Source organism: Phyllostomus discolor, chromosome 5 (genome assembly GCF_004126475.2).
Source record: "Phyllostomus discolor isolate MPI-MPIP mPhyDis1 chromosome 5, mPhyDis1.pri.v3, whole genome shotgun sequence".
NCBI lineage: Eukaryota > Metazoa > Chordata > Mammalia > Chiroptera > Phyllostomidae > Phyllostomus > Phyllostomus discolor.
The window spans coordinates 24,823,808-24,850,212 of NC_040907.2; the positions used below are offsets into that span (position 1 = coordinate 24,823,808).

At 44.8% G+C, this 26,405-nt stretch overlaps 1 protein-coding gene and 1 non-coding gene across 10 annotated transcripts; both read right to left on the reverse strand.

Annotated features, from left to right (window-relative positions):
- Positions 1-707: 707 nt before the first annotated feature.
- Positions 708-24,511, reverse strand: MEAF6 (MYST/Esa1 associated factor 6). Of its 9 annotated transcripts, XR_004903144.1 has the most exons (9): positions 24,343-24,493; positions 23,129-23,244; positions 20,116-20,203; positions 19,918-19,963; positions 7,139-7,385; positions 3,579-3,608; positions 3,416-3,473; positions 2,761-2,794; positions 708-2,255 (listed from the first exon to the last, which is right to left on the reverse strand). XR_004903144.1 is itself a non-coding variant. In XM_028513830.2 (8 exons), the coding sequence occupies exons 1-8, from the start codon at positions 24,430-24,432 to the stop codon at positions 2,247-2,249; spliced, it is 606 nt and encodes a 201-aa protein (XP_028369631.1). In that variant the 5' UTR covers positions 24,433-24,508; the 3' UTR covers positions 708-2,246. The 9 variants fall into 9 exon arrangements, 4 of the variants coding, with proteins under 4 accessions (XP_028369631.1, XP_035881682.1, XP_028369632.1 ...); XR_004903146.1 differs by lacking the exon at positions 3,579-3,608 and having other exon boundaries at positions 7,139-7,331; XR_004903145.1 differs by lacking the exon at positions 3,579-3,608.
- LOC114498247 lies at positions 14,279-14,382 on the reverse strand. The gene has a single exon (XR_003684691.1). It is a non-coding gene; the product is annotated as a U6 spliceosomal RNA (small nuclear RNA).
- Positions 24,512-26,405: the final 1,894 nt, after the last annotated feature.

Consider the following 26,405-nt stretch of genomic DNA (forward strand, 5'->3'; position numbering starts at 1 on the left):
AAAAAATAAATAAGTAAAATCTTTTAAAAAAATGAAAACAAAAGTTTTTTACCCTGAAAGTTTGGGCCAAAAACATGGGTGTATATTACACATGGGAGTGCACTGCACATGGCAAAATACAGGAGTCTATAACTGAGGTTACGAGTATCGCAAGCATGGTACACCGGTAACCCGTGGTGCCTTTTTCTAAACCACCCCAAGGTAGGGAACCTATGCAACCTCTTAGGACTTGAAAATCTCTAGTACGCCCAGCCAATTTACAGACATGCTGGGAGGTTCCCCTACTCGATAGTAAACCTTCATGGACAAAGCAAGCACACAGCAAGCAGCCTGGCTGTGTGATCGTACACACACGGGCGCATCCACACACACAGACGTGCCCCTGAGGGACACAGCTTTTTAAGCGCAGTCCTACTGTACCTCCAGCCAGCATCAAACTATGAGACAGAGGTTTTTCGGGTGTGCCGTGTGCTTTCCTCGGAGTTCCAGAACCTGCGGCCTTCCCCCAACCGTGCCGGAAAGAAGACGCACTGACAAAGGGTGCAGAATGCTTCTGGTTTCCACTGTTTTAGTTTGTCATTTTGTAAAGGAACAGCCTACACATAAGAAACTATTTCCTTAAAAACCCTGACATGAGAGTTCTGCTACTAAAGATATAGCCAAAGACATCTAAATAGCCACAGAGTCCAAAAAATTAAAAAAAAAGAAAAGAAAAGAAAAAGAAAAGGTTTATTTAAGAACAAGAGTGAAAGCTTTTGCACAGACAAGGTAGAATTGTTTTGATAATCAACGCCACCCACATTCAGCTCTACCAATATTATCACAAATGGAACATGTTTCTCTAACAGAGATATAGGCATAAGGACTATGACTAAATAGAGTCAGAGGAAAAGCAAGGCCCCCAAATCTCATCCCTTACACTGATTCACAACACGGGGTTCAAACCGCACTGGCCAGCCTCCCAGCGCAGTAATTCCTGACTTGGCTTCCTATCAGAATTCCAGGGAGTCTTTGAAAGGAAATCCCCATCACCAGGCTGTACCCTGGCCCAGAGTCTCTGGGGGTGGGGCCCAGGCATCAGTATTTTTTTAAGCTTCCCGGGTGATTCCAATGTGCAGCCGCGGCAGAGCACCGCCGCTCCAGAGGCTGGTAGCAATTATCAGCAAGTTCCCCGGCTCCTCCACGTGACCAGGGGCAGTGGGTGCTGCTGGCTCTCACTGATCCTGTCTTTCCCTCTGTTCAAGAACTCCGCGTGTTATCAGCTGTGGGTGCAACTTCCAGCCTTTCCATATGCCTTAGTGATTTTTAAGCACTATTTAATCAGGCAATACGAGCAAAGAGAGATAAGATGGGAAAAAATTTCCATAAGGCATGATGCGAATAAATAAGTGAAAAAAACCCCTCAGGTTTAAAAGTAAAGCATGAGAAATCAAACCCTGTGATACTTTATTTATATAAAAGAATAAAAATATTTTAAAAGGACTGATTAAAACTTATGTTTTTCAGTTTTTTCTATTCTTTCAACATGGAAACTGCTTCCAATTCAGAAAGGTTTAAGGGAGGTGATTGTTAAATAAACATTTTACCTTTCCCCTGCGCAAACCCAAAGAGCCGAGTTCCCCATTTTATTTTTGGCAAACCAGACTACTTTCAGTCCAAGGACACTGGCAACTCTGCGAAACAGACTGTTAGATATGTCAGCAGGAAGGTATGAGCTGTACAAAGTCATTACAAAAAGTCCCAAAAGAAAGTGAAATGGTAAAAACAACAATAGAAAAATGATAAAACACAAACGAAATAAGAAAATGCCCGGTGTTTATAGCCTCCGTCTGAGCCGTGACCGCGTCCCTACTTCCAGCGTAAAACCAAAGCAGAGGCAGTTTCCCGGCGGGGACCGCGAAGGGAGCTGCGGCCGGCGGATCGATCTCGGGGGCAGACGTTCGCTCCGAGAAGGGAGAGACTCAGTTAGCAACTGGCCGGGACCATAACCACGTCACGGTCTTCCTGCAGTTCTGTTACTGAAAATGACACAAAGTGAATGATGCAATGTGGCCTTACGGACAGGACTTGTCACCACGTTTCAGGACGAACGACTCAGAGTCACAGGCGCTGGGTCCGGGAGAGCAGAGCGGGACGGCCACGTGCACGCACGCACGCACGCACGTGGGCAGGGGAGGTGTGTCTCTGCGAGGTCGGAGCAGGGAGGCGGGGCTTACAGCCTGGAAGCTTCTGCACTAGTGAGTCTTCTAATAGTCCTAGAGAGAGAAAAATGAAGTCCCAATTCATGCTCAGCAGAATACTGGTTGGAATCTTTAAAAAAAAAATCTCACGAACAACTATGTTAGGGGATTGATTATCCTGTAGCCAAAGATTCTATTTCAAATGTAATGCACAGTGTTCCACATCTGAAAATGGCCTGTCCTATGAGTCCACAAAGGGACTGAAACACCAAGTCTGCCCTAATCATTAGACATCCTAAGCTCACCAGTCAGGAACAGAAAGCTAATATTAACAACAATTCATTAGTTAATTGAAGGGAAGTTTTCTTCAGTAAAAATGTGGGACCCCTTCCTCTCTCCAATATAAAAAAACTAAATAACACCTAACAGTGGAAGTGTACACAGACTGACATCCCAGATTTTGAAACCTGAGCTGTGATCCCAGATGAGGGACACTCAGGTTCTGAAGACGGTTTTCTCGTCACTCTTTCATCATCCACAAAACTCCCAGCCTCTCTGAAACGGTCTGGCTGATACTTACAGCTCGTGGTTTTTTGTTTAACTTCAGATCAATCCTGTGCGGGAAAAACAAAAACATTTGCCTTTTAATTTACAGAAAAAGAATCCAAGAATCAGCTACTGAATAGGGCACAAGCTATAACAAAGACTATTTGGTTAAGTAAAATCCACATTCTTCATTAGACTATGTCATACTTAGGTGTTTATCCAGATATTATTAAGCAAGTATTTAAAAACATGAGCAGATACTCTTGCCATAAGGCAAACTTAGATGACTCAAAAAGAAATACAGAGCAGTTATGAAAGCCATACAACTTTTTAAAATCATTCCAAAATTGCGCGTTAAAGAGACTGAACTGGGAGGGCATGCTCTGTGTTACTGTGTTAGCTCTGCAGCTGCGTCGCTGGTGAGCACTGGCCACACAGCAACTCGGGACAGGAAGGAGACTAGGAGTTTGCATTTCTGGGCGTGAAACACAGCAGAAATTACACAAATTTCAGTTTTTAAATCTTTCCAAAGCAAAATAAGATCTTAAACTATCAACCTCCTTATGAAGCAAAGCCAGAAAATCAATTTAAATATGAATTAAAGTAAAAGTTATCTATTTTAAAAGCAATTAAAGTGCATAAAAGTGAAGTTTACTTAATTTTGCTGAAGTTATTAAATAAAATGTTACCTCCATCACGTTTTTCTGTTTTTAAAAAAAACTTCCCAGCCTAACCTAATATACATACCTACAATTAAACAGATAAACTATGGGTTAGAAAGGTCTCAAAAAGGCATATTGGTCTCTACACACTAAACAACACAGCACAAATACTAATTCAAATCAAACTTACTCAAAGTCATAATCAAACATGCCAGACGGGCTGAGGGGCAGCATTTGAAAGGAAGAAAGCAATAGAAATTAATATACTAATTGAATAAATTAGTCAATTAGCCACCGTAGCAAGATTTGTAGAAACAAAATCAGCTTTAAGAATCTTAAGCCATAAAGTTTTCAAACATCAAAGCATCAAAGGTTCTGTGGTTGGGAGACTCCCTTCCCTCAATGGTTTTCATATCAGAAGAACAGATTATGAAAGGAAGAGTTACTTCATTAGAAAACTAGGTACCTGCAGGCCTCCACCAGCTGCCAGACCCCGAGTTAGAGCTTGGGAAACATTTAATGGTGATGACAAATATAATTAGAGCATTAGGAGAAACAGAGAAAGAAGGGTTTAGTCATACGATGAAAGGTGCTTTGAAGACAGTACTAACAACTCGGCAAAACAAAAGATAAAAACATACATTAAAAAAACATTTTGCAACTTTTAACTCAAGTTATATGTTCTAAACAAGTTATATGTTCTAAATGTGGTCCTCCTTTTCTACAGCATTCACTCTAGAAGCCAGGAGTCGAATGAATGCACCGCAGCGATAGGTGAGTCTTGTTCCAGAAACTGCGGAGCCTGAACTGGTGACGGCGGTTAGCTGTTTACGCCAGGGCTGCAGTTAGGGGACACCCACGTCGGCTGCACCCCTATGAAAGCAAAGGGAAGTTGACACCCACAAGCACCCAGGGCTCAGGGACCCGGAGGGCAGCCATCCGAGGAGAGAGCCACATGGGGCCGCCAGGCTCACAGACCAGGGTCTGGGCAGAGGCCTCCAGGGCCCACGCCAGCCCCACGCATGACCCCGGCTCCCAGCTGGCTCCAGCCTCTGCGACTGCACACGGGTGGTAGCACAACATGCCAACGGCTGTCTTTCCCTCCCAGCCAACGTGTGCGAGAGCAGAGAGGGAAGAGAGCCGCGCCTCCACACCCCTGATGCACAGCTGCGCCCAGGCCACTTGGGAGAGAGTATAAAGTAAGTGTACAAACCAGGAACTATCAAAAACTTAGCTCTCAGCATCACGTAACTTTGTTCACAAAGCAGACAGCAGCCACCTCATGACAACTTCACAAACAACCCAGAGGAGTCCTGGAGTTTGACACGGTAATAAAAACCTAAAAGAGCGGCTGTAAGTTGTTATTTCAATGTTTTCTCTTTAAAGATACTGAAACTTGTTCAGACAGCATGTAAAAAATAAAAATTCTGAACAGTGTGATCATTTATGAATGATAAAAATTATCTGATAAATTTTCATATTCCTGAAAAGGACAAATTCAAAAGTTATTCCTTTTTGCTACGATACCACATTTATTTCCATTTTGCCCCACCCCCCACTAAACCATGCCAGGCACACAGCAGGTGCTCAGACACCTGTGGGAGTAATTCACTGCTGACTTCATCCGGCCACATGGGGTGTGGCCGCTGCAGGAGGAACAGCGTCAGGTGGTTGCAAGCTCAAACACACATACGGAGTGCTGCACCCCGGCCCCACGCTGCCACCCTCACTCAGACAGCCGTCCGGGGCGGGGGCTGGGCCAGATGCACTTCCTGACCAAACAGGGCAGGGGTCTGAGAGCCTTGACTGGCCACTGGGCTGCCAGCTGGGCACACCCCACCTGCTTTCCCCAGAAAGGAGGTAGATCAGCTCTGCTCCGCTGCCCTGGGGCAGGCTCAGCCAGATTACACCAGGGGAGTGGTCACAGGATCCTGCTTCCCAAAAAGAAAACACTATTTGTGAAAATACAATTTGTAAAAACAATACAAAGATCTTCATAAATCCTAGTATTTTTCTGGAAGGAGTTAGCTTCCAGGGCCAGGAGAAAAAAGGGTAGAAAGGAGTGCAGTCCCTACAGAAATCTACTAGGAACCCGCAAGAAGTCAAATTCAACGCCTAGTCCCATTTTATCATCAGTAACCGTGTCACAAAGGGAAATGAGGTACTACCTGAAATAAACAAGAGCTACCTAGAGAGTGTCTGTTGGCCATCAGTAATTCAAAAACATGTCCCAGAAACGTTAGAGGAATTTCCCCTACTCTGGGCTGAAATAGGAAAAGCATCATTACTATTACAAAATGATACTGGAGCGCATTTAATAAAAGCAACACAGGGCATGACATTTAATTATCTTGACAATTTTGAAAAATATTTTTAAGAGCGTGGCTCTCTGCTGCTCTTTGTGATAAGCCAGCATCAGCCCTGTCCCAGCGATCAGACAAGCAGCCTCACAAAAAGAACAGATAAGTCATTTGTGCTATTTCTTACTGCACTCGTGAGATCGGCCTGGTGATCTGTGGTTTGCAGAAAAACGCTAAGCTGGCAGTCCTCAGCCACCACTTGGAGGAAATACTATTTCTGCAGTCTAAAACCACCACCGCCACCAACAAGAAAAACTCTTAACAGAAGGAAAGAATCAACGGATTCCAAAGAGGCTTAAACCAGTAGCATTAATTCTGCATTATTCCCTTGTGCCGCACCCACAGAGCACCTTGTACAGAACAATGTAGCACCTTGGGTGCAGGAAGGAAAAGCCTACCAGTGTGCAAAGCGACCTGATCCAGAAGCAGACTGGATGGCAGGGAGCACCACCCACCCCCTGCAGGTCTCCATGCATCTCCTCACACGCAGGCTCCTGAGGGAGCCGGAGAAGTGCCCACACAGGCACGCCTGGCTTCCAGGCCTCCCAGAGTGTCTGCGGCCAGGCCCAGCCCCGTCACGCTGGAAACGGCGTTCCCCTCTCTGAAGGCAGCTGCGTAATTTCCGGTGACCTGAGATTAAGTGGCCTCGCATGATCGTACAAACCCCAAGCGGAGTGAATGCTAAAACCCTCTCTGGGCGACTCCTGACCTCTCTGTCCACTGATGTCATTCCTATCTCACTGCCCACTGCAAAAAAGCACAGCGACACACGTTATCTAGGAAGGCGCTCTCGCAGCTCAGACTGGACATTGTTCCTCTGATATCTGAAATCAGCATTTTGCAGAGACACACAAAAACAGAGATACCACATGCAATTAAAAAAGCGTGTTTAGAAAGAAAATAACGCACGTCAGATCAGTTCTCTCCATGCGTGAGCAAACACAGGTAGGCAGGGATCGGCATTAAGAGCAAAGGACTCGAACCCACTCTGCAGCCTCCCAACGTGGACTAGGGACCCTTTTCAAACACTGTTACACAGGCTCCATTTCTAGTTCCCTTTTCCACCTCGAAAAGGACTCCAAATCCACTGCATGAAACCAATTTTTTGTGAAATAAAATTCTTCTGCACTAGGGGCAGGGAAAAGGCGGCCCTTCCACATGGGCTGCACAGGCCCACCGACCGACTCCTCAGCTCGTCTGTTTCACTGGGACGAACAGAACTGCTTCGCAGCAGCAACAGAAGGACCAAGCCAACCCTGAAGAGTTTTTGCTCTAGTGGAGCCCCCGCGTGGCTGCGGTCACAGAAACTCTGGGGGGGCGGCGGGGGCAGGACGGGCAGGCGGCGGGGGGCGGGGAATGGGGGGTGCGGGAGGAGCTCCCTACCACTGACCTGTGCCGGTTTTTATTCTTTCGTTTTTTATGGCTGCTGTGATGACTCCCTGAGGAAGTGGACGAAGCAGCCTTCTGAGGTTTCACGCCCTGCACAGATCCATCCAGATCCTCAGGGTCCTCCTGGTTGGGCTCATTCTCCTGATTGTGGAAGTCTGGAGAAGTGTCACTTTCCGTCCCACTTCCTGGCTCCCCTGGAGGGAACAAACACAAATCCCCAGCGGCACCGTCAGTAGTCCTCAGGCCATCTGTCAGCAGGAGAGATTTTTTGAGAACTACCATATATTTAAAAAAACAAACCAACTGGCTTCCCCCGTAGCAGCCACTGAGGAGCAGCAGCCAGGGGGTCTCCGCTGCCCCACAGCCCTGGGCCTCGACAAGGACCGTGGAGTGACAAAGACCGCGAGCAAGCCAAGGTACAGCCGCTGCTTCGGGCGCCTCACCCACACACCAAGCTCCTGCGGGACCTGATCTCAGAGGCGTGTGGCTTTGTCCCCTACGAGCAGCGTGCCATGGAGCTGCTCAAGGTCTCTAAGGACAAGAGGGCCCTGGAGTTCATCAAGGACAGGGTGGGGACGCGCATCCGTGCCAAGAGGAAGGGAGAGGAGCTGAGCAATGTCCTTGCAGCCAGCCATGAGGAAGGCAGCAGCCAAGGACGGAGCCCCAGGCCCTCTGTGTAATGAAACCCGTTCAGGAAAACAACAAACAAGCAAACTATACTCCTATCCTCATGGATCATACCATCTAAATGACAAAAAGATACATAGAATCCAAGTATCAGTTACCAGAGTTCCTGATACATAATTGGAAACAGTGTAACTAGAGGCAACAGATCAAAGGACAGCTGGGAAACGGGGACATAACCAGGGTAACCTCACTGCATAAAGGTTATTTGGCCCCAGCCAGATAGCTCAGTAACTTAGAGCACTGTCCTGACACAGCAAAGCTGCAGGTTCCATCCCTGGTCAGGGCATATATAAGAAGCACCAGTGAGCTCTGGCAGGAGGTGTAGTGCAGTTGGTTGGAGCAGCATCCCATAAACCAAAAGGTCATGGATTCGATTCCCAGTCAGGCAGTCAGGGTACATACCTAGGTTGCGGGTTCGATCCCAGGCCAGGGAACATACTACAGGCAATCAATCAATGGCCTCGATGTTTCTCTCCCTCTCCGTCTCTCTCTCTCCCCCTTCCCCTCCCCCTCTCTCTAAAAATATAGTGTGGCTCAGTGGAGTGCCAACCTATGAACTGGTCAGAAAGGTTGGCCTGCAAGCTGATCACCAGTTTGGTTCGATTTGGTTCGACTCTGTCAGGACACAAGCCAGGTCCCCACTTGGGGGCCTTGGAGGCATGTGAGAGGCAACCAATCAATGTATCTCTCACACATCAATCTTTCTATTTCTCCCTCCCTCCCCCGCTCTCTAATAAAATTGACTTCCAGCCAAGATGGAGGCACAGGTTGACACACTGTGCCTCCTCGCACAACCAAAGGACAACAAAAATTTAGAAACAAAAAAACAACCAATACTGACAGAAAATTGAACTGTATGCAAGTCCACGAGGAATTAAAGAAACATTCATCTAGATCATCCAGACAGGTAGGAGGGGCGGAGTTGGGTGGCCGGGCGGAGAGAACTTGAGGCAAAGCAGCGGCTGGCAGACCCCAGGAGGATTGTGGAGGGGCACGGCGCACAAGGTGGCTGAAGGACTGGGTGGTCCCACATTCACGTGCAAATAAACCAGGCAAAACTGGGGAGTGAGACAGACAGTGCAACCCAGGATCCCAGCACCAGGAAATCCAACACCTCAAAACACTGATTGAAAACACCTGTGGGGATTGAGGTGCTGGGAGAAACTCCCAGCCCCACAGGAGAGTTCGTTGGAGAGACCCACAGGGTCCTGGAACATACCCCCCCCCCCCCCCCCCAGGAATCAGCACCAGAAGGGCCCAATTTGCTTGTGGGAAGCAGCAGAAGTGACTGAAATCCAGCAGAGAGTGGAGCAAGCGCCATTGTTCCCTCTCGGACCTCACCCCCACATACAGCGTCACAACCCAGCGACTGGGGTGCCCCACTCTGGTGAACACCTAAGGCTCCGCCCCTCATGATGTAACAGGCACGACAAGACCAAAAAAAAAAAAAAGGCCCAAATGGAAGAACAGATCAAAGCTCCAGAACAAATACAACTAAGCGACAAAGAGATAGCCAACCTACCAGATGCACAGTTCAAAGCACTGGTGATCAGGATGCTCACAGAATTGGTTGAATCTGGTCGCAAATTAGATGAAAAAATGAAGGCTATGCTAAGTGAAATAAAGGAAAATGCACAGGGAACAATAGCGATGGGAAGGAAACAGACTCAAATCAATGGATTGGAACAGAAGAAAGAAAAACAACCAAACAGAAAAGAACAAAGAAACAAGAATTCTAAAAAATAAGGAGAGGCTAAGAACCTCCAGGACAGCTTGAAACGTTCCAACATCCAAATTATAGGGGTACCAGAAGGGGAAGAGGAAGAGCAACAAGTGGAAAACTTATTTGAACAAATAATAAAGGGGAACTTCCCCATTCTGGCAAAGGAAATAGACTTCCAGGAAGTCCAGGAAGCTCAGAGAGTCCCAAAGAAGTTGGGCCCAAGGACAAACACACCAAGGCACATCATAATTACATTAGCCAAGATTAAAATTAAGGAGAGAATCCTAGAAGCAGCAAGAGATAAGGAGACAGTTACCTACAAAGGAGTTCCCATCAGACTATCAGGTGATTTCTCAAAAGAGACCTTATAGGCAAGAAGGGGCTGGAAAGAAGTATTCCAAGTCATGAAAGGCAAGGACCTACATCCCAGATTGCTCTATCCAGCAAAGCTTTCATTTAGAATGGAAGGGCAAATAAAGTGCTTCTCAGATAAGGTTAAGTTAAAGGAGTTCATCATCACCAAGCCCTTATTATATGAAATGTTAAAGGGACTTATCTAAGAAAAAGAAGATAAAAAATATGTACAGTAAAATGACAGCAAACTCACAATTATTAACAACCACACCTAAAACAAGAACAAAAACAAAAACAAACTAAGCAAACAACCAGAACAGGAACAGAACCACAGAAATGGAGATCACATGGAAGGTTAGCAACAGAGGAGTGGGAGGAGGAGAGAGGGGGAAAAGGTACAGGAATAGGTAGCATAGATGGTAGGTAGAAAATAGACAGGGGGAGGGCAAGAATAGTATGGGAAATGTAGAAGCTAAAGAACTTATGACACATGGACATGAACTAAAGGGGGGGAATGTGGGTGGGAGAGGCTGTACAGGGTGGAGGGGAGTGAAGGGGGAAAATGGGACAACTGTAATAGCATAATCAATAAACTATATTGAAAAAAATAGAAGAAAAAATAAATAAATAAAATTTTGGTAAATGTATTATTTTTTTTCCTGCAAGAATGGGCAAAGACTTTCACTTTACTTAACTGTTGGAGGATCCTAAATATATATATGTACATTTTCTGTTTCTAAAACTTGTCAAAAGGGGTTATGTAGACAGTAGGACCAGGGGCTAGTTTTCTTTTTATGTCTGTATTATAAGCTGCTGGGAAGAGATTTCAAATTCAGTAGCACATGGACACAAGAAGTAAAAGGAAGAGATGGTCCCTCAAAATCAAAAGAGAAACAATCCGATTCCAGAAATCACGAAATCCTATTTTTTAATGAAATCCTATTTTTGAACACTTCATGAAAGCAACAGAAGAGGGAGCTCTAGGACTATGAAGGTAGAAAAAGTATACATTTATAAAAAATTTTTAAAGACTTTTTAAATTTATTTTTAGAGAGGGGAAAGGAGGGAGAAAGAGTGGGAGAGAAACATCAATGTGTGGTTCCCTCTCGTGCACCCCCAACCAGGGACCTAGCCCACAACCCAGGCTTGTGCCCTGACTGGGAATCGAACTGGTGACTCTTTGATTCTCAGGTGGGCACTCAATCCACTAAGCCACACCAACCAGGGCTAGAAAAGGTGTATTAAACAATTTGGCCTTTCTACAGTTCAGGAAAATAGATTTCATACAAAATTTAGCAAAAGGACTTTAATACTTACCACATAAAACTACAGTAACCAAGACCACATGGCACTGGCATAAGAACAGACATACAGAACCAGAGAAGGGAATTCAGAGGCCAGATATAGGAGGTCTGCCCAGAAAAAGTCCAGCCATTATTAATATAATGAGAACAGTTTGTGTGACATCGATGTAACCCGGCAGCCAAGGAGAGTGGACTGGAATGCACATGTGTGAACAATGATGACTTCACTGTACTAGTCACTGAGGATGGTAGACACCATCGAATGAGCATGTGTACTGTGTGGCTGTGTCATTAAAATGACTGAGTGAGTAGACTGACAAATCTGCATCCAATTTTGTGTTAAGCTTGAACATTCCTCCACAGAAACTATTCGGATGATTCAGAAGGCTGCAGTTATGGGCAGCTGGTGATTGGCAGTTTTATCACAACACACCCACTCATACATCATGTCTCATACAGAGTTTTTTGGTGAAACGTGAAATCATCCAGGTAACCCAGCACCCCTACAGCCCAGATTTGGTGCCTTGTGACTTCTGGCTTTTCCCAAAACTACAATCACTTTTGAAAGGGAAGAGATTTCAGACCATCAATGAGACTGAAGAAAATATGATGAGGCAGCTGACGGTGACTGGGAGAACTATGTGAGAGCCCAAGATGCCTACTTTGAAGGGGACTAAGGTGTCACTGTTCTATGTACAATGTTTCTTGTACCTTGTATCTTGTTCAATAAATGTCTCCATTTTTCATAGTACATGGCTGGATACCTTCTGGACAGACCTTATAAACCTTTAACATTTATGATCGATTGATTTCCAACAAAGGAATATTGACTCATCTGGCCCTTCTGCATTTGACGGGCAATTCAATTAAAGGGCACTGGTGAGCAACGCACTATTTGTCCCCCGTGGGCCGGATGCCGCGGGAGCTCTGCATGAGCAGATGTGGCGGTCACCTTCTATAAGCTGAAACGGCATGCATAGAATCAAAGCCCTGTGAGTGCTGACAGTAACGTACCAGGTAGTAACCGATGTTCCAGAGAAAAAGAGTGAATTATTCAGGAAAAAGCTTCATTTTTTTCCCTTTAAAAGCAAAGTGGAGAGACTTCCAGCCAAGATGGAGGTGTAGGTAGACACACTGTGCCTCCTCACACAACCAAGATAGGGACAACAACAATTTAGAAACAGAACAACAACCAGAACTGACAGAAAACTGAACTGTATGGAAGTCGCACAACCGAGGAGTTAAAATAGACACGTTCATCCAGGCCAGTAGGAGGGGCAGAGTCAGGCAGCCAGGCGAGGGTTGCCGCAGGGAGACCTGAGAGCGTTGGGACCGGGCACAAAAGGCATCTGAGGCACACAAGACCACAGCGGGTGGACCCTGAGCGCCCAAGCGGCAGCTGGCAGACCCCGGCCAAGGGGAGGCAACTAGCAGACCCAGCGAGGTGGTAATCGTGAAGCAAGGCAGTGCGGGCAACCCAGGATCCCAGTGCTGGGAAATAGAGACTCAGGACACTGATTGAAAACACCTGTGGGGGGTTGAGGCCCAGGGAAAGACTCCCAGCCTCACAGGAGAGGTTGCTGCAAAGTCCCACGGGGTACACAAGCCCACCCACATGGGAATCGGCACGAGAGAGGCCCAGTTTGCTCAGGGGAAGTGGTGGAAGGGCCTGAGGTCTGATGGAAAGCAGAGCAAGCACCAAAGTTCCCTCTTGGACCCCGCCCCCACACACAGCGTCACAACCCAGCGACTGGGGTGCCCCGCCCTGGTGAACACCTAAGGCTCCGCCCCTAACACGTAACAGGCGCAACCAGACCAACGGGGGGGAAAAAAAAAAGATGGCTCAAACAGAACTGAAAGCCCCACAACCAGTACTTTTAAGCGACCGAGAAATAGCCAACCTATCAGATGCACAGTTTAAAGCACTGGTGATCAGGATGCTCACAGAATTAGTTGATTTTTGGTCACAAATTAGATGAAAAAATGAAGGCTACAATAAGTGAAATGAAGAAAAATGCACAGGGAACCAATAGTGAAGGAATGAAAGCTGGGTCTCACATCAATGGAGTGGACCAGAAGGAAGAAAAGAACATACAATCAGAAAAGAATGAAGAAATAAGAATTCAAAAAAAATGAGGAGAGGCTTAGGAACCTCCAGGACATCTTGAAATGGTCCAACATCCAAATTATGGGGGTACCAGAAGGAGAAGAGAAAGAGCAACAAGTGGAAAACTTATTTGAACAAATAATAAAGGAGAACTTCTCCATTCTGGCAAAGGAAATAGACTTCCAGGAAGTCCAGGAAGCTCAGAGAGTCCCAAAGAAGTTGGACCCAAGAAGAAACACACCAAGGCACATCATAATTACATTAGCCAAGGTAAAAATGAAGGAGAGAATCCTAGAAGCAGCAAGAGATAAGGAGACAGTAACCTACAAAGGAGTTCCCATCAGACTGTCAGCTGGTTTCTCAAAAGAGACTTTACAGGCAAGAAGGGGCTGGAAAGAAGTATTCCAAGTCATGAAAGGCAAGGACCTATATCCCAGATTGCTCTATCCAGCAAAGCTTTCATTTAGAATGGAAGGGCAAATAAAGTGCTTCTCAGATAAGGTCAAGTTAAAGGAGTTCATCATCACCAAGCCCTATATGACATTATATGAAATGTTAAAGGGACTTATCTAAGAAAAAGAAGATAAAAAAAACATGTATAGTAAAATGACAGCAAACCCACAAAACAAACAACCACACATAAAACAAAAACAAAAACCATCTATGCAAACAACTAGAACAGGAACAGATCCACAAAAATAGAGATCACAATGGAGGGTTAGCAACAGGGCAGTGGGTGGAGGAGAGAGGGGGAAAAGGTATGGAGAATAAGCAGCATAGATGGTAGGTAGAAAATAGACAGGGGGAGGGCAAGAATAGTATGGGAAATGTAGAAGCTAAGAACTTATGACACATGGACATGAACTAAAGGGGTGGAATGTGGGTGGGAGAGAGTGTGCAGGGTAGATGGAAATGAAGGGGGGTAATAGGACAACTGTAATAGCATAATCAATAAAAAATATTTTTTAAAAAGCGGAATGCTTCATGAGTTTGCGTGTCATCCTAGCATAGGGGCCACACTAATCTCTGTATTGTTCCAATTTTAGAATATGTGCTGCCAAAGTGAGCAGGAAAAGCCATGTTTAAGGGGTAGAATTTAAAATGGACCTTAAAAAATGAGAAGCTAAAATAAGTACCAAAAACTGTGCAAGCAAAAGTGTAGAGGGGCGAGAACACAGGTATATTTGGAACCAGGGAATCAAACATTATTTAAACAGAGAACTTGAGAAATGAGGTGAAACGGAATAACAGGTTAAGAGAACTCATAAACATCACAGTAAGTAAAGGATTTTATCTAGGGAGACAGTATAAGGCGAGGTTTAAGAGAACTGACTGTGGCTTAACCTTCCTCAGCCTGTTTCCCCACCTGTAAAGTAAGAATCCTTTCTTTCCTGTGTTGAGTATCTCCTAGGATGAGGCACTGGGCTAAACACCAGGGCTACCGCAGTGTTCCCTGTTTTCAAGAAGTAGCTTTAAGGATTAAATGAGATAATGAAAGTAAAGTGTTTTCTTAGTATCAACAACACAGTAATTGTTCAAATCTCAATATCCCTGAGATCTACAAGCACGAAAGTCATATTCTCAACGAACAGCAAAGACCATTTGCAGTAAAACAGTTGTTAGCAGGACATGACCTGGCCAAGACAAAAGGACCTCTGAACAGAGAAGTTACCTCCAACAATGAATATTTATGGAGTTCTCTGTACAAATCCGTGTTTTATGATTATTAGGCTTGAAGTGGTTTATAAGCGGAACTTGAGCCCGGGAGACTAGATTAAACACTGTCAAAATACAAATGAGACCACAAAGTAAGAGTAATTTTCTTCCTGGGCTCAGGGAAGCAGGAGGGGACTGAGGGCAGAAGGGCTGGGTGGCAACATCTCAGAGCGCAGCAGCGAGTCCGCCCACCGGAGGGCGCTGCCACCCTGGAAAGACACGCGGGTCCGTAACAGTGAGCAACCCATTTCTGGAGCAAAGGACATCAGATTTTGATTAATAAATCTACAAAGGAGACACTCTACTCATGAAAAGAAAGGAACAGCTATTGTGTCAAGGCAGTGACTTGCGATGGCACTAAACGTCTAAAGAGGGAAAAGAGGAAAGCACGCGCCTCTCTGCAGGAGGATGCAGCAGCAGCAGCAGCAGCAGCAGCAGCAGCAGCAGCAGCAGCAGCAGGGTCGCCCACCGGGAGGACGTGAGAGCGGAGGGGGTGTGCAGTTGGCTGCAAGCGCCATAGTAGTCCAGGAGAACGAACAGCAGAAACCGTGCTGATTCTTTAAAGGAAACTGGGTAAAATCTGCCTATTTTGTTTTTCTCTTATTCTTAAAAAAACAAACAAACAAACAAAAAACAATGCTTCACTGACCTGCATAAAAGCCCCCTTTACAGCCATGCTAACCCACTTGGTTATTCTAGTTTGGGTACATCTGAGGCCAAAGGAAGCAGAATGTAATGAATTTCTGAGGAAAATTTTCAAAAGTTTAAAAATAAAATGCCAAAAGCATAAAACTCTAAAATCCTTGCGATCCAAGAACTTGCATGTCAGAATTCTAAGAAAAAAAAGGATGTTCCCTTCATTGCCGCCAAAGATCAAAAATAGAGAAATCATTCCACAAGATGTGCTACATAGAAATTCTGAGATATTGGTGAGATTCTGTACAAAGAAAAGGATATGAAAGGCAAAGCAGACCACACCTCTCATGGAATTAAAGCTTAGTTTGAACCACCTGAGTCATTCAGGGACACTTGAGCCTTGAACTTGGCTTAAAGAGGCACACGCACCCTGTGGAAGCAAACATTAAGTCTTCTCTGGAAGACAGCACAGCACCTTCATCCCAGCCCTCAAATTATTCTACGAATACTTTTAATAATAGGAGCAGTGCTCAAAGATAATCAGGCACACAGGGAGACCAGATTGCACGAGTAATGACCTGCAGAAACAACGAACAAAAACAGGCCATCGAGGACTTCAGAAAGTGAAATTAAATACAGACTACAGAATAACTGTGTTTACTACACTTAAAGAAGTAATAGACAAGTTTGAAAATAACTGCAGAGAAAGCTATTGAAAAAGTTACACAGCAGATTTTTATTTATTTTATCCTCACGTGATGACATGCTTAATGATTTTTAGAGAGAGGGGCAGGGAGGGAGAGAGGGAGAGAATCATCGATCAGTTGCCTCTCCCACACGCCCTGACTGGGGACCAAGCCTGCAACCTAGGCATGTGCCCTGACCGGGAATTGAACCTGCTACCTTTCGGTTTACAGGATGACACTCCAACCAACTGAGCCACACCAGCCAAGGCTACACAGCAGATTTTAAAAATAATTAAGTGGAACTTATGGAAATAAAATTGCAATAACAAAAGAATTAAAATCAAGGGAAGATTTAACAACAAATTTGATTTAATTGAAAAGAATTCTAGGAACTGGTAGATCAGAAAAAAATTACTCATACTGCAGTACAGAGACAAGAAGATATTGGAGTGGCCAAAAAGTCCATTTAGTTTTTTTCTGTCAGATAAAAGACATTTTTGTTTTCACCAGTAACTACTGATTTGGATGATTTGAGCGTGTCAGCTATTTTCCACATGGCAGAACGTTGACTGCTCTCAATTAATGTCTCAATTTGATGGCTACCAACTTCAACTGGTCTCCCCGTCCAGCAAAAAATCTCCAGCTCAAAACTTCGTGAATAATTTTCGACATGTTCAATCAGTCACAGCACCTTCTCCGTGCACTGCACAAACCTTTTCATGTGTATTTCAGTTGCATTTTTACCTTTCTTGAATAATAAAGCATAATATGCCAAAAATGTTGCACATTTTCTTTCATCTTCAATATTAAAACAGCTACACAAAAATTCACCAATTTTTTTGTTTTTTAAATTATGTATTTATTTATTTTAGAGACAGGAAGGGAGGAAGAGAGTGAGAGAAACATCGATTTGTGAGAGATACATTGATCAGTTAGTTGCCTCTTGCTCGCCCCCAACCAGGGACCTAGCCCACAACCCAGGCATGTGTACTGACTGGGAATCAAACCGGTGTCCGGCAGCCTCAGTTCTCAGGCTGGCACTCAGTCTACTGAGCCACACCTGCCAGGGCACAATAGGATTACTTTAAAGGGTCTCTGACCATTTGAATTATTGAACTCCAGTATTTATGTAATTCTCTATACTCTGCTTTATTCCAAAAAGAATTCAAGGCAGCTTGCCAAGGCTTACATAATGAAATCCAATAAAATAAATTTAAAATGAGATAAGGCAAAGAGGAATAAAAGAGGAAAATAAGCTGGATACAGTACTAAGATTCAGTCCCACAACGCATGTTATAAATTCATGTTTGCTTTTTAGAGGGGTACCACAAATCTGGCTCTAAGCATTTAGCACCCATGCAAAATGGGAAACAGTCAATTACATTATTTGCAGTAAAAAACAACTAGTCCCTCAGGGAAAACAACTATTCCTGAAGGTGATAATAATTAGAATGATAAGCCCTGACCTCATGGCTCAGTTGGTTAGAGCATCATCCTATAAACTGAAAGGCTGCAGGTTTGATTCCCTGTCAGGACACATGCCTAGGCTGCGGGTTCAGTCCCCTGATGGGAGGCATAGAAGACGCAACCAATCAATGTTTCTGTCCCTCTCTCTCCCTCCCTGCCCCTCTCTCTAAAAACAATAAATAAGCCCTGGCTGGCGTAGCTGAGTGGATTGAGCGCGGGCTGGGAACCAAAGTGTCCCAGGTTCGATTCCCAGCCAGGGTACATTCCTGGGTTGCAGGCCATAACCCCCAGCAACCGCACATTGATCTCTCTCTCTCTCTCTCTCTCTCTCTCTCTCTCCCTCTCTCTCTCTCCCTCTCTCCCTCCCCCCCTTCCTCCCCTCCCTAAAAATAAATAAAATCTTTAAAAAATAATAATAAATAAATAAAATAAAAACAATAAATAAATAGCCCTGGCTGGTGTAGCTCAGTGGATTGAGCACTGGCCTGCAAACCAAAGTGTTGCTAGTTCAATTCCCAGTCAGGGCACATGCCTGGGTTGTGGGCCAGGTCCCCAGTAGGGGATGTGTGAGAGGCAACTCACATTGACGTTTCTCTCCCTTTCTCCCTCCCTTCCCCTCTCTAAAAATAAATAAATAAAATCTTTTAAAAAAGAAAGGAACGATAATAAACAACATTTGCAACATCCTCTTACAATATATAGAAACACATTTTATAATACCAAATGTAACTTTATAGGGAAGACCAAAGAATGCTGCTATGATGTATTGCAGAGCTGAAGCTCAGTCCGGGAGGAAGACCTTAGGGTGACGGATGGTCTACGTATGCTTCAGAAAATCTTGAATACCTAAGTACCTGTTCAGTCGAGCTCCTAAAAGGAAGTATCGAGGCACCGCTACTCTGTGCAAATAATTAGGTGCAGAGCCATATACTGAACTCTCTACTAAGCCAGGGGCAGGATGGGAGACTCTTATAAACACAAAACTAAGGAGTTAGACATCATTCCATCTCAATTCACAGGGTGAGATCGAGCATCTTCCTTAACCAGTCTTACTGCTCTACAAAGCAGATGAAATGGCCTTACATTCTACAAGTGGCATTAATTGAGAAGAAACAAGATTTAACTGATAGTCATAGCAAAAGAAAAATCAAATGGACTTGGTACAACTGATTAGGCTGGCAGAAAAAGGAGTAAAAATGTCTACAAAGTTTTGAATGATGGAGAAGTACTATAACAGAAAAACTGGGTAGGCATGTTTTGAAGGAAACAGCTCAGCTTTAGACAAAATGTTTGCATTTGAATATCTGAATGGAAATGTACAGAAGACATTTTCTAGAAAAATTCACTAAATTTTTGAAGTTTTTTAGTATCACTAAAGCTCAGGAAAGGGAATAAGGATAGAGTTACAAATTTAGAAATCTGTACAGAGATAATAATGGAAGTAGCTGAGTAATTCGCAGACTACCAAAACCCCTTTTCCTCAAACCACTGCCCCAAAGCAAAACACTGGACCCCACAACGAGACATGCCTTCTGAAAGAAGTTCACGGCCACAGTACAAAGAGGAGGGTGCGTTCCAAATGACCCAGGGCGCAGGGAGAACACTCCACACAGCCACGCAGGGTCTGACTCAGAAAGGGGGCGGGCCCACATCCCATCATTAGGAATCACAACAGAATGACACTGCACGGCTCAAGGAGTGACACAGTTCATTGCAAAGTAAATACTGTCCACTCCCCATTTTATATTTGAGAACACACAGGTACATTTTGTTTGCAGGGTCAGAATTTCCTGAAAATTAAATTGAGTCTATGGGGATTTATTGGGTATGTCTGAAATTTTTCATGATAAAAGTGGGGTTTTTTTTTTAACTTTAAAAAAATTCCCTAAGATTTATCAGGAGTGAAGACGTATCTTTCTGGTTTTGAGTGGCTCGCATCACCCTTCCTGTGACAGAAGTGGCAGAAGGAAGGACTTCTAGAAAGAAGACAGAAGAGCATTAAGAGATGCAGTCTTCAGATATGCAGTTGGAAAAGAAGTAAAGGCAGAAACCATGGTAGCTTCAAAATAAACTGATGAAAAAGTAACAACATAAACTTACTCTTCTCAATGAGCTGGTCCTGAACTCCTGCCAGTGCGCTTACTGCCTAAAAGACAAAAACGCTAGTTACTAGGAAAATTATCACAGACCTCAGACGAGCTCTTACAGACAGACAGAAGGGGTGGAGAAAAGTCACAGAAATTTAACTGCGGTCTCCCTCAACAATGGGCCACGTAGAGCTCCCCCCACCTCACTTACAGCTGCCGAAGTAACCGAGGATTTACTGAAGAGCCGCTCGGCCTCCTTAAACTTCCGGTTCCTTCGATCGTTTTTGCTGTTGGAGTTCCTAAAACACACACGGAGATTCATTATAAGCGCCAAGCTCTGTCTATGGCTCAAGCTGAGGATGTCCCAGGGAATAGGCATGGAATTCGTTTTGTTTTTCTTCCCTCCACACCACTTGGGCTGACCAAAAGGACCTTTGTGCTTGAGTGGCTGTGTAAACAGCAATGCCTTCACTGCGGTGCATGAGGCTGCTTCAGTTGGTTCATGGTCATTCTCATTTTAATACGTGTATACTTTAATGACTTAAAAAACAACTAGTATAGACCAGTGATATGAAGTATCTCTGTTAAATAAACTTAATTTTTTTTTATTTTAAAGATCTAAAGGAAAAAACCAGGGTTCTTTAGAAAAATGGTTGGGGACAAGAAAAAGGTGACAGAAAGGGGGACAATGTGCTCAGACTAATAGAATTCTGTTAAAAGGACAAGGGAATCATCATAAGGAGACTCCTTCCTGCCAAGTTTGGGATGATAGACTGAGCATCAAAAAGGATGATGGGTGTGTCAGCTTTGTGAAAAGTCACTGAGCTGTATATTTACAATTTGTATAGTTTTCTGTCTACATGTCAATAAATTAATTTATACTGAAAATAAACCTCTATAATAAAAAAGTGACAGTGCTAGATTGCAACACTAATTTTTTAAAAAATCCATGAGTCTATAGTGATATTAATGAGAGACAGAGATAGAGAAGATGAAAGGGAAGAGATAAGTCCTGGCTGGTGTGGCTCAGTGGACTGAGTGCCGGCCTGTGAACCAAAAGGTTGCGGGTTTGGTTCCCAGTCAGGGCACAGGCCTGTGTTGTGGGCCAGGTCCCCAGTAGGGGGTGCACAAGAGGCAACCACACACTGATGTTTCTCTCCCTCTCTTTCTCCCTCCCTTCCCCTCTCTCTGAAAAATAATAAAGTCTTAAAAAAAAAAAAAAAAGAAAGGGAAGAGATAAAAAGGGAAGGCTCTTCTTTCAGAATACCAGTAATAAATGTAAAAAAAAAAATAGTAAAATTAAATCACCATTTTGCAACTTCCAGTATAATAACTTATTCTGATAGGAATCAACAATGTAGACTAAAACCATGGAATACAAATGGGGGGCAGGGGGAGCAGTATATTCCTACTGTCTAAAAGTATAAACTCCAAACTTCCATGTTAATTTAAAAGAAAAGAAATAAACTTTACAATGGAGAAATCACGTGGTCAAACTCAGCAATACCCATAATGGCACAATCTCCCATTATGTGCCTCCTGATAAAATAGCAATGAACAGGAGGTACACAAACCACTAATGCAACATTTCTGTCAAAAATGCTTAAAGGGTCTCTTGTGAGGTCACAGTAAGAAAAATGTGGAATTGGGACATTCTACAAGATAATGTCATAAACAACAACTTCACTGCCAAAAAGGGTGGGAGACTCTTCTAAATTAAGGTACTAAAAAGACAGCATAGCTAACGCAATGAACAATTCTGAGGAGATCAAAATAAGGTAGCCAGCATGTTGGGACAATTAGGGAAATTTTCATAAAGGCTGTATATTAGATAATACTATTAATGTCGTGCTACTTTTCTCGGCATAATTGTGGCTAGGTAAGAAAAATGTACTTATTCGGAGAGGACATAACTGCTGACATACTTAGAGGCAATGTGCCATGAAATCTCCTTCTAATGTTTATAGGGATAGCAAGAAAAACCCCAAGGAAATCTAGGGAGAACGAGGAGATAAAACCACACAGGGGTAGCCTAACAGAGACCTCTGTGGTGATAGCACAGTTCTGTATCCTGACTGCAGCAGTGATTACAGGAATCTACACACACGACAAAAGTGGCAGAAGTACATACACACAATACTAATGGCAATTTCTTGGTTTTGATATTATAGTTACATAAAACCCAATGGGGAAAACTGGGTGAAGAGTCATGGGACCTCTCTGTACTACTTTTGTAACTTCCTATGTATCTATAATTATTTCAAAAATTTCTTTAAATCTTAATATAGATATAGCTGTGTGTGTTTATCTATATAATAGAGAAAGAAGAAAGAGAAAAGAGAAACAAATGTGGCAACAAGTTAACAACAGATGAATTCCAGTGGAGGGTATCAGGTGTTCATATACTATTCATTCCATTTTCTATAGATTTAAAACATTTCAAAAAGTTTGGAAAGATTTCAAGAATATTATTACTAACAAATTGTGCCCTAGCTGTTGTGGCTCAGTGGATTGAGCCTTGGCCTGTGAATCAAAAGGTCACAGGTTCAGCCCCTGGCTGGCGTAGCTCAGTGGATTGAGCGTGGGCTGGGAACCAAAGTGTCCCAGGTTCGATTCCCAGCCAGGGTACATTCCTGGGTTGCAGGCCATAACCCCCAGCAACCGCACATTGATGCTTCTCTCTCTCTCTCTATCTCTCTCCCTTCCCTCCCTAAAAATAAATAAATAAAATCTTTAAAAAAAAAAAAAAAGGTCACAGGTTCAATTCCTATTCAGGGTACATGCAGGTCCAGTCCCCAGCTGGGGGTGTGTGAGAGACAACCAATCGCAGGTCAAAGTCTCTCTCCCTCTCTCCCACTGTTCTCTCTCTAAAAATAATAAATAAAATCTTTGAAATAAATAAATGAGGGTGCAGCTGGCACTAGGTATGGCAAACTGTGAGAGCAGAACTCATCACGACTGATTCAAATGTGAAAAACACTAAAAGGCCGCTGTCGTGTAAGGTATTATACACTGTGTTTCATGTTCTACAGATGTAGGATTTGCTTAGGATTACTCCGTGAGGCTAAGGCTGAGCCAGGGTCCAAGTTCAAGCCCAAACCTCTTTTCAAACTACCACTTACTATACACCACCTCCCTGCAAAGTTGCTATGAAAAACGAACACTGTCCTAAAAACAAGTATCAGTAGGTCACAATACAAACACCACAGGCTTCTGACACTCACTTTTGGTTGGTCAGATACCTATCCCAGCCACGAATAATATTGCCGTACATCTGAGTATCTTCCAGGTAGCTTCCTTCAAAAGCATAGATCTGTCTCTCCAAGTTTGCCAGCGTTTCCTGAGAGATGAAAAACAAGGAAATAGATGCTGCCTCTTAAACGCAAGCGTCGGGTCTGACCAAACTGAAATCTTGCTATTAGACTTACAAACTCAAGCCCAAATACACTAAACCAACATTGTGGAGAAATGGATGATACAGGGAGGGACAAGCAGATTAAGACAGTCTAGAATTGTCCTGCTGGATCCCTTTGAGAATACAATGCAACACAGAGAGCTTGTCCCCTGAAAAGTGCATATATATACAGAATTTTGTATCTACTTCAGAGGGTTCATGTAAACCCAATTGCGAAGAACCCTGGCTCATGCAGACTCCACTCCCACGCATAAAGGTAGAGTGAGCAGCCTTCTATTGCTAGCCAACTCACTCCCCTCCGCTCAGAAAGGCCGCCTGCGCTGGACAGCCAGTTGCTATGGAAACCTGGAAGGGCTTCAGGTTAGATGGGCTCCCAGGTGCCCAACCAAGCCGCGGGAGGCGAAGAGGGCTTAGCCACCAGGATGCATGAGGTCCTGGATGCCTGTCAATTCCTAATTCCCTAGACGGAGTCAGCTCCCCTCGCCTGTCACCTTCTAGACGTTCCCAAACACATCGCATCCCTGCCCATTGGTTATCCCATTCAATGAATCTACTCCTAGTCCCCAAAAGAACATGCGCCCCTCTATCCTCCAAGGACCAGAGTGGATGACTGAGTCCCTCTCCCACAGGCGCCTCCTGCCCCACCCCACCGAAGCCCACCCGCACGTCCGAACCAATCTCCTACAGCCTACCGACACACACGCCCTCACCCACCCCAAAGCTCACCGGCACTCGCCTTTGCAGCGCTGCCACACTGAAGCCCCACAGCCCTAGGCGCCATCCCTTCCCCCTCCCCCCACCCTCCGGCTAGGCGCCCAGCCCCTGACCCCGGCTCCAGCACACCCGGGAAGCCAAGGCGCCGGCGGGCCGCAGAATGCGCAGCCCAACCTCAGGCCGCCGGATTCCCCGCCGCAGCGCAGCGCAGCGCCCGCGAAGTAACGGCCTGGTGCGGTGGAGCTGGGGCCTGGAGGCGAGGGCAGGCGCAGGGCCCCCACCCGGACTCCCTTGGTGCTAGCCCCTCACCGCCAGCTCCTGCTTCCGCTTCACGAGCTCCGCCAGCTCCCGCCGGGTGTCCGGGATCTGCGGCGGCGCAGCCTTGTTATGCATCGCCATGTTGGGCACAGGCGGGCAGCTGCAGCGCCGGACAGGGGGCGGTCCCTGCGCGCCACAGCCCGCCAGGGGGCGCCTGGGCCGCACTGCGCCTGCGCACGTGGCTACCGGAGACGCTGGCCGCGCGGCGCTCTGGGCCTCCTGCTCCCGCGCGCGCTGCTTGGGGTGCCCTGGTAGTGGGACTCTCGGGTTTTAGTACTACAGGCGTTTCAGCTCTTCGTGGATGGCTGACCATTACAGGCTTCTCAAACTGACAGTGCCCAAACCAGACTCCTAAGTCCCTTCAGTGAATGACTTTCACTGTCCACCTAATCGCCCAAGTGAGAAAACTCACCTTCAGCCCTTGATCCCGTCCAAAACCAAGTTCCCTGGCCTGGTAGACCCCGCAAATCCATTTGCTTCTACCACCTCCCTCGTTCATCCAGGCCCTCCCTATTTGGGACTACATTATTCCAATAGACTCCTGTTTCCACACTTTGCTGCAGTTAATCCATGATCCACAGTGGTGCCAAGATAATTTGTCCGGAAAACAAATGTAATGTCTTTCCCTTGGTTTTAACCTTTCAACGGCTTCTCATGCCCTCTATAGAGTCAGGTACTAGGTACGGTTTGTGTTGTGGTTGGGGACGTAAACTGGAGCCAGAACTACCTTGTTCAAAATCCTACTTCTAGAGCCTGGCCCCGGGGCTCGGTTGGTTGGAGCATCTTCCTGTACTCAGAGATGTTGGGGGTTTGGTCAGGGCACAATGTGTAGGTTGCCATTAGGTTGCCGGTTTGACCTGGGTTGGGGTGTGTATGGGAGGCAACAGATCCACGCCCCCCCTCTCTCCCCCGCCCCCAATCAATAAGCATATTCTTGGACGAGGATTAAAAAAAAAGAACTTTTTAAAAAATCCTACTTCAGCCACTGAAAGCTGTGCCGCCTTGAGCAAGTAACCAAACTTTTCTCCATCTCAACTTTCTCATCTGTAAAATGGAGGTAATAATAGTACTTAATACAATTGCTGCCAGGAGTAAATCACTGCAGGTCTATCTGGGCTTGGCCAGTAATAACACTGCCTAACTCAGCTTTTTTCATTAAGTCCAGTCTTCTTATAACTTTGTTTTCACTTGGCCCCTTATCTCTCCAGCCTCAGCTCTTTCCATTTTTCAAGGTTCTGCAAATTTCACTTTCATGAATCTAGGTACGATTCCCTTTCCTTCCTTCCTTCCTCCCTTCCCTCCCTTGTTTCTCCCTTTCTTTGGGCTTCTACAGTCTGTGGAAATTCACCAGTTCTGGGAAAGTCTTAGCTATCTTTCTTTAGATACGCCTCTGACTCATTTTCTCTCTCCTTCTGGAACTTAAATATAATAATCCTTTATTCTTTTTACCCACTGTCTTTTTTAAACATTTAATCTTTATTGCACCTTTTTCCCATTACCATTTAGTCCCCTTATACCTCCCTCCCCCCAGTCACTGTCTTTTTGTCATCTTTTTGTTGCTCTCTGCTGCATTCTGGGTAATTTCTTTTGTGTTGCTTTTGTTGTAACCTGGGACCTTGCTGAACTCCCTTATTAATTCCAGGAGGGGTTTTTCCAACCTGTATGCTTTTTATTTCCTTTTCTTTCTTTACTGTGCTGGTTAGGACTTCCAGTTCCATGTTGAATGAGAGTGGTCAGAGTGGACAACCTTGACTTGTTCTCTACCTTAGGAGGAAAGTATTGTTCTTCACCATCAAGTGTGATGTTAGCTACAGGGTTTTAGCAGATTTTTTTTTTATCAAGTTGAGGAAGTTCCCTTCTATTTCTAGTTTACTGACAATTTTTATCATGAATGGGTATTGAGTTTTGTCCTATACTTTTCCTACATAATTGATATGGTTGTGTCAATTAATTCTCCAGTCTCTTGGTATAGTGCTCCACATAGAATCATTTCCAAGTGTCGAACCAGCCTTGCATATCTGGAATAAACCCCACTTGGCCATGGTATAATTCTT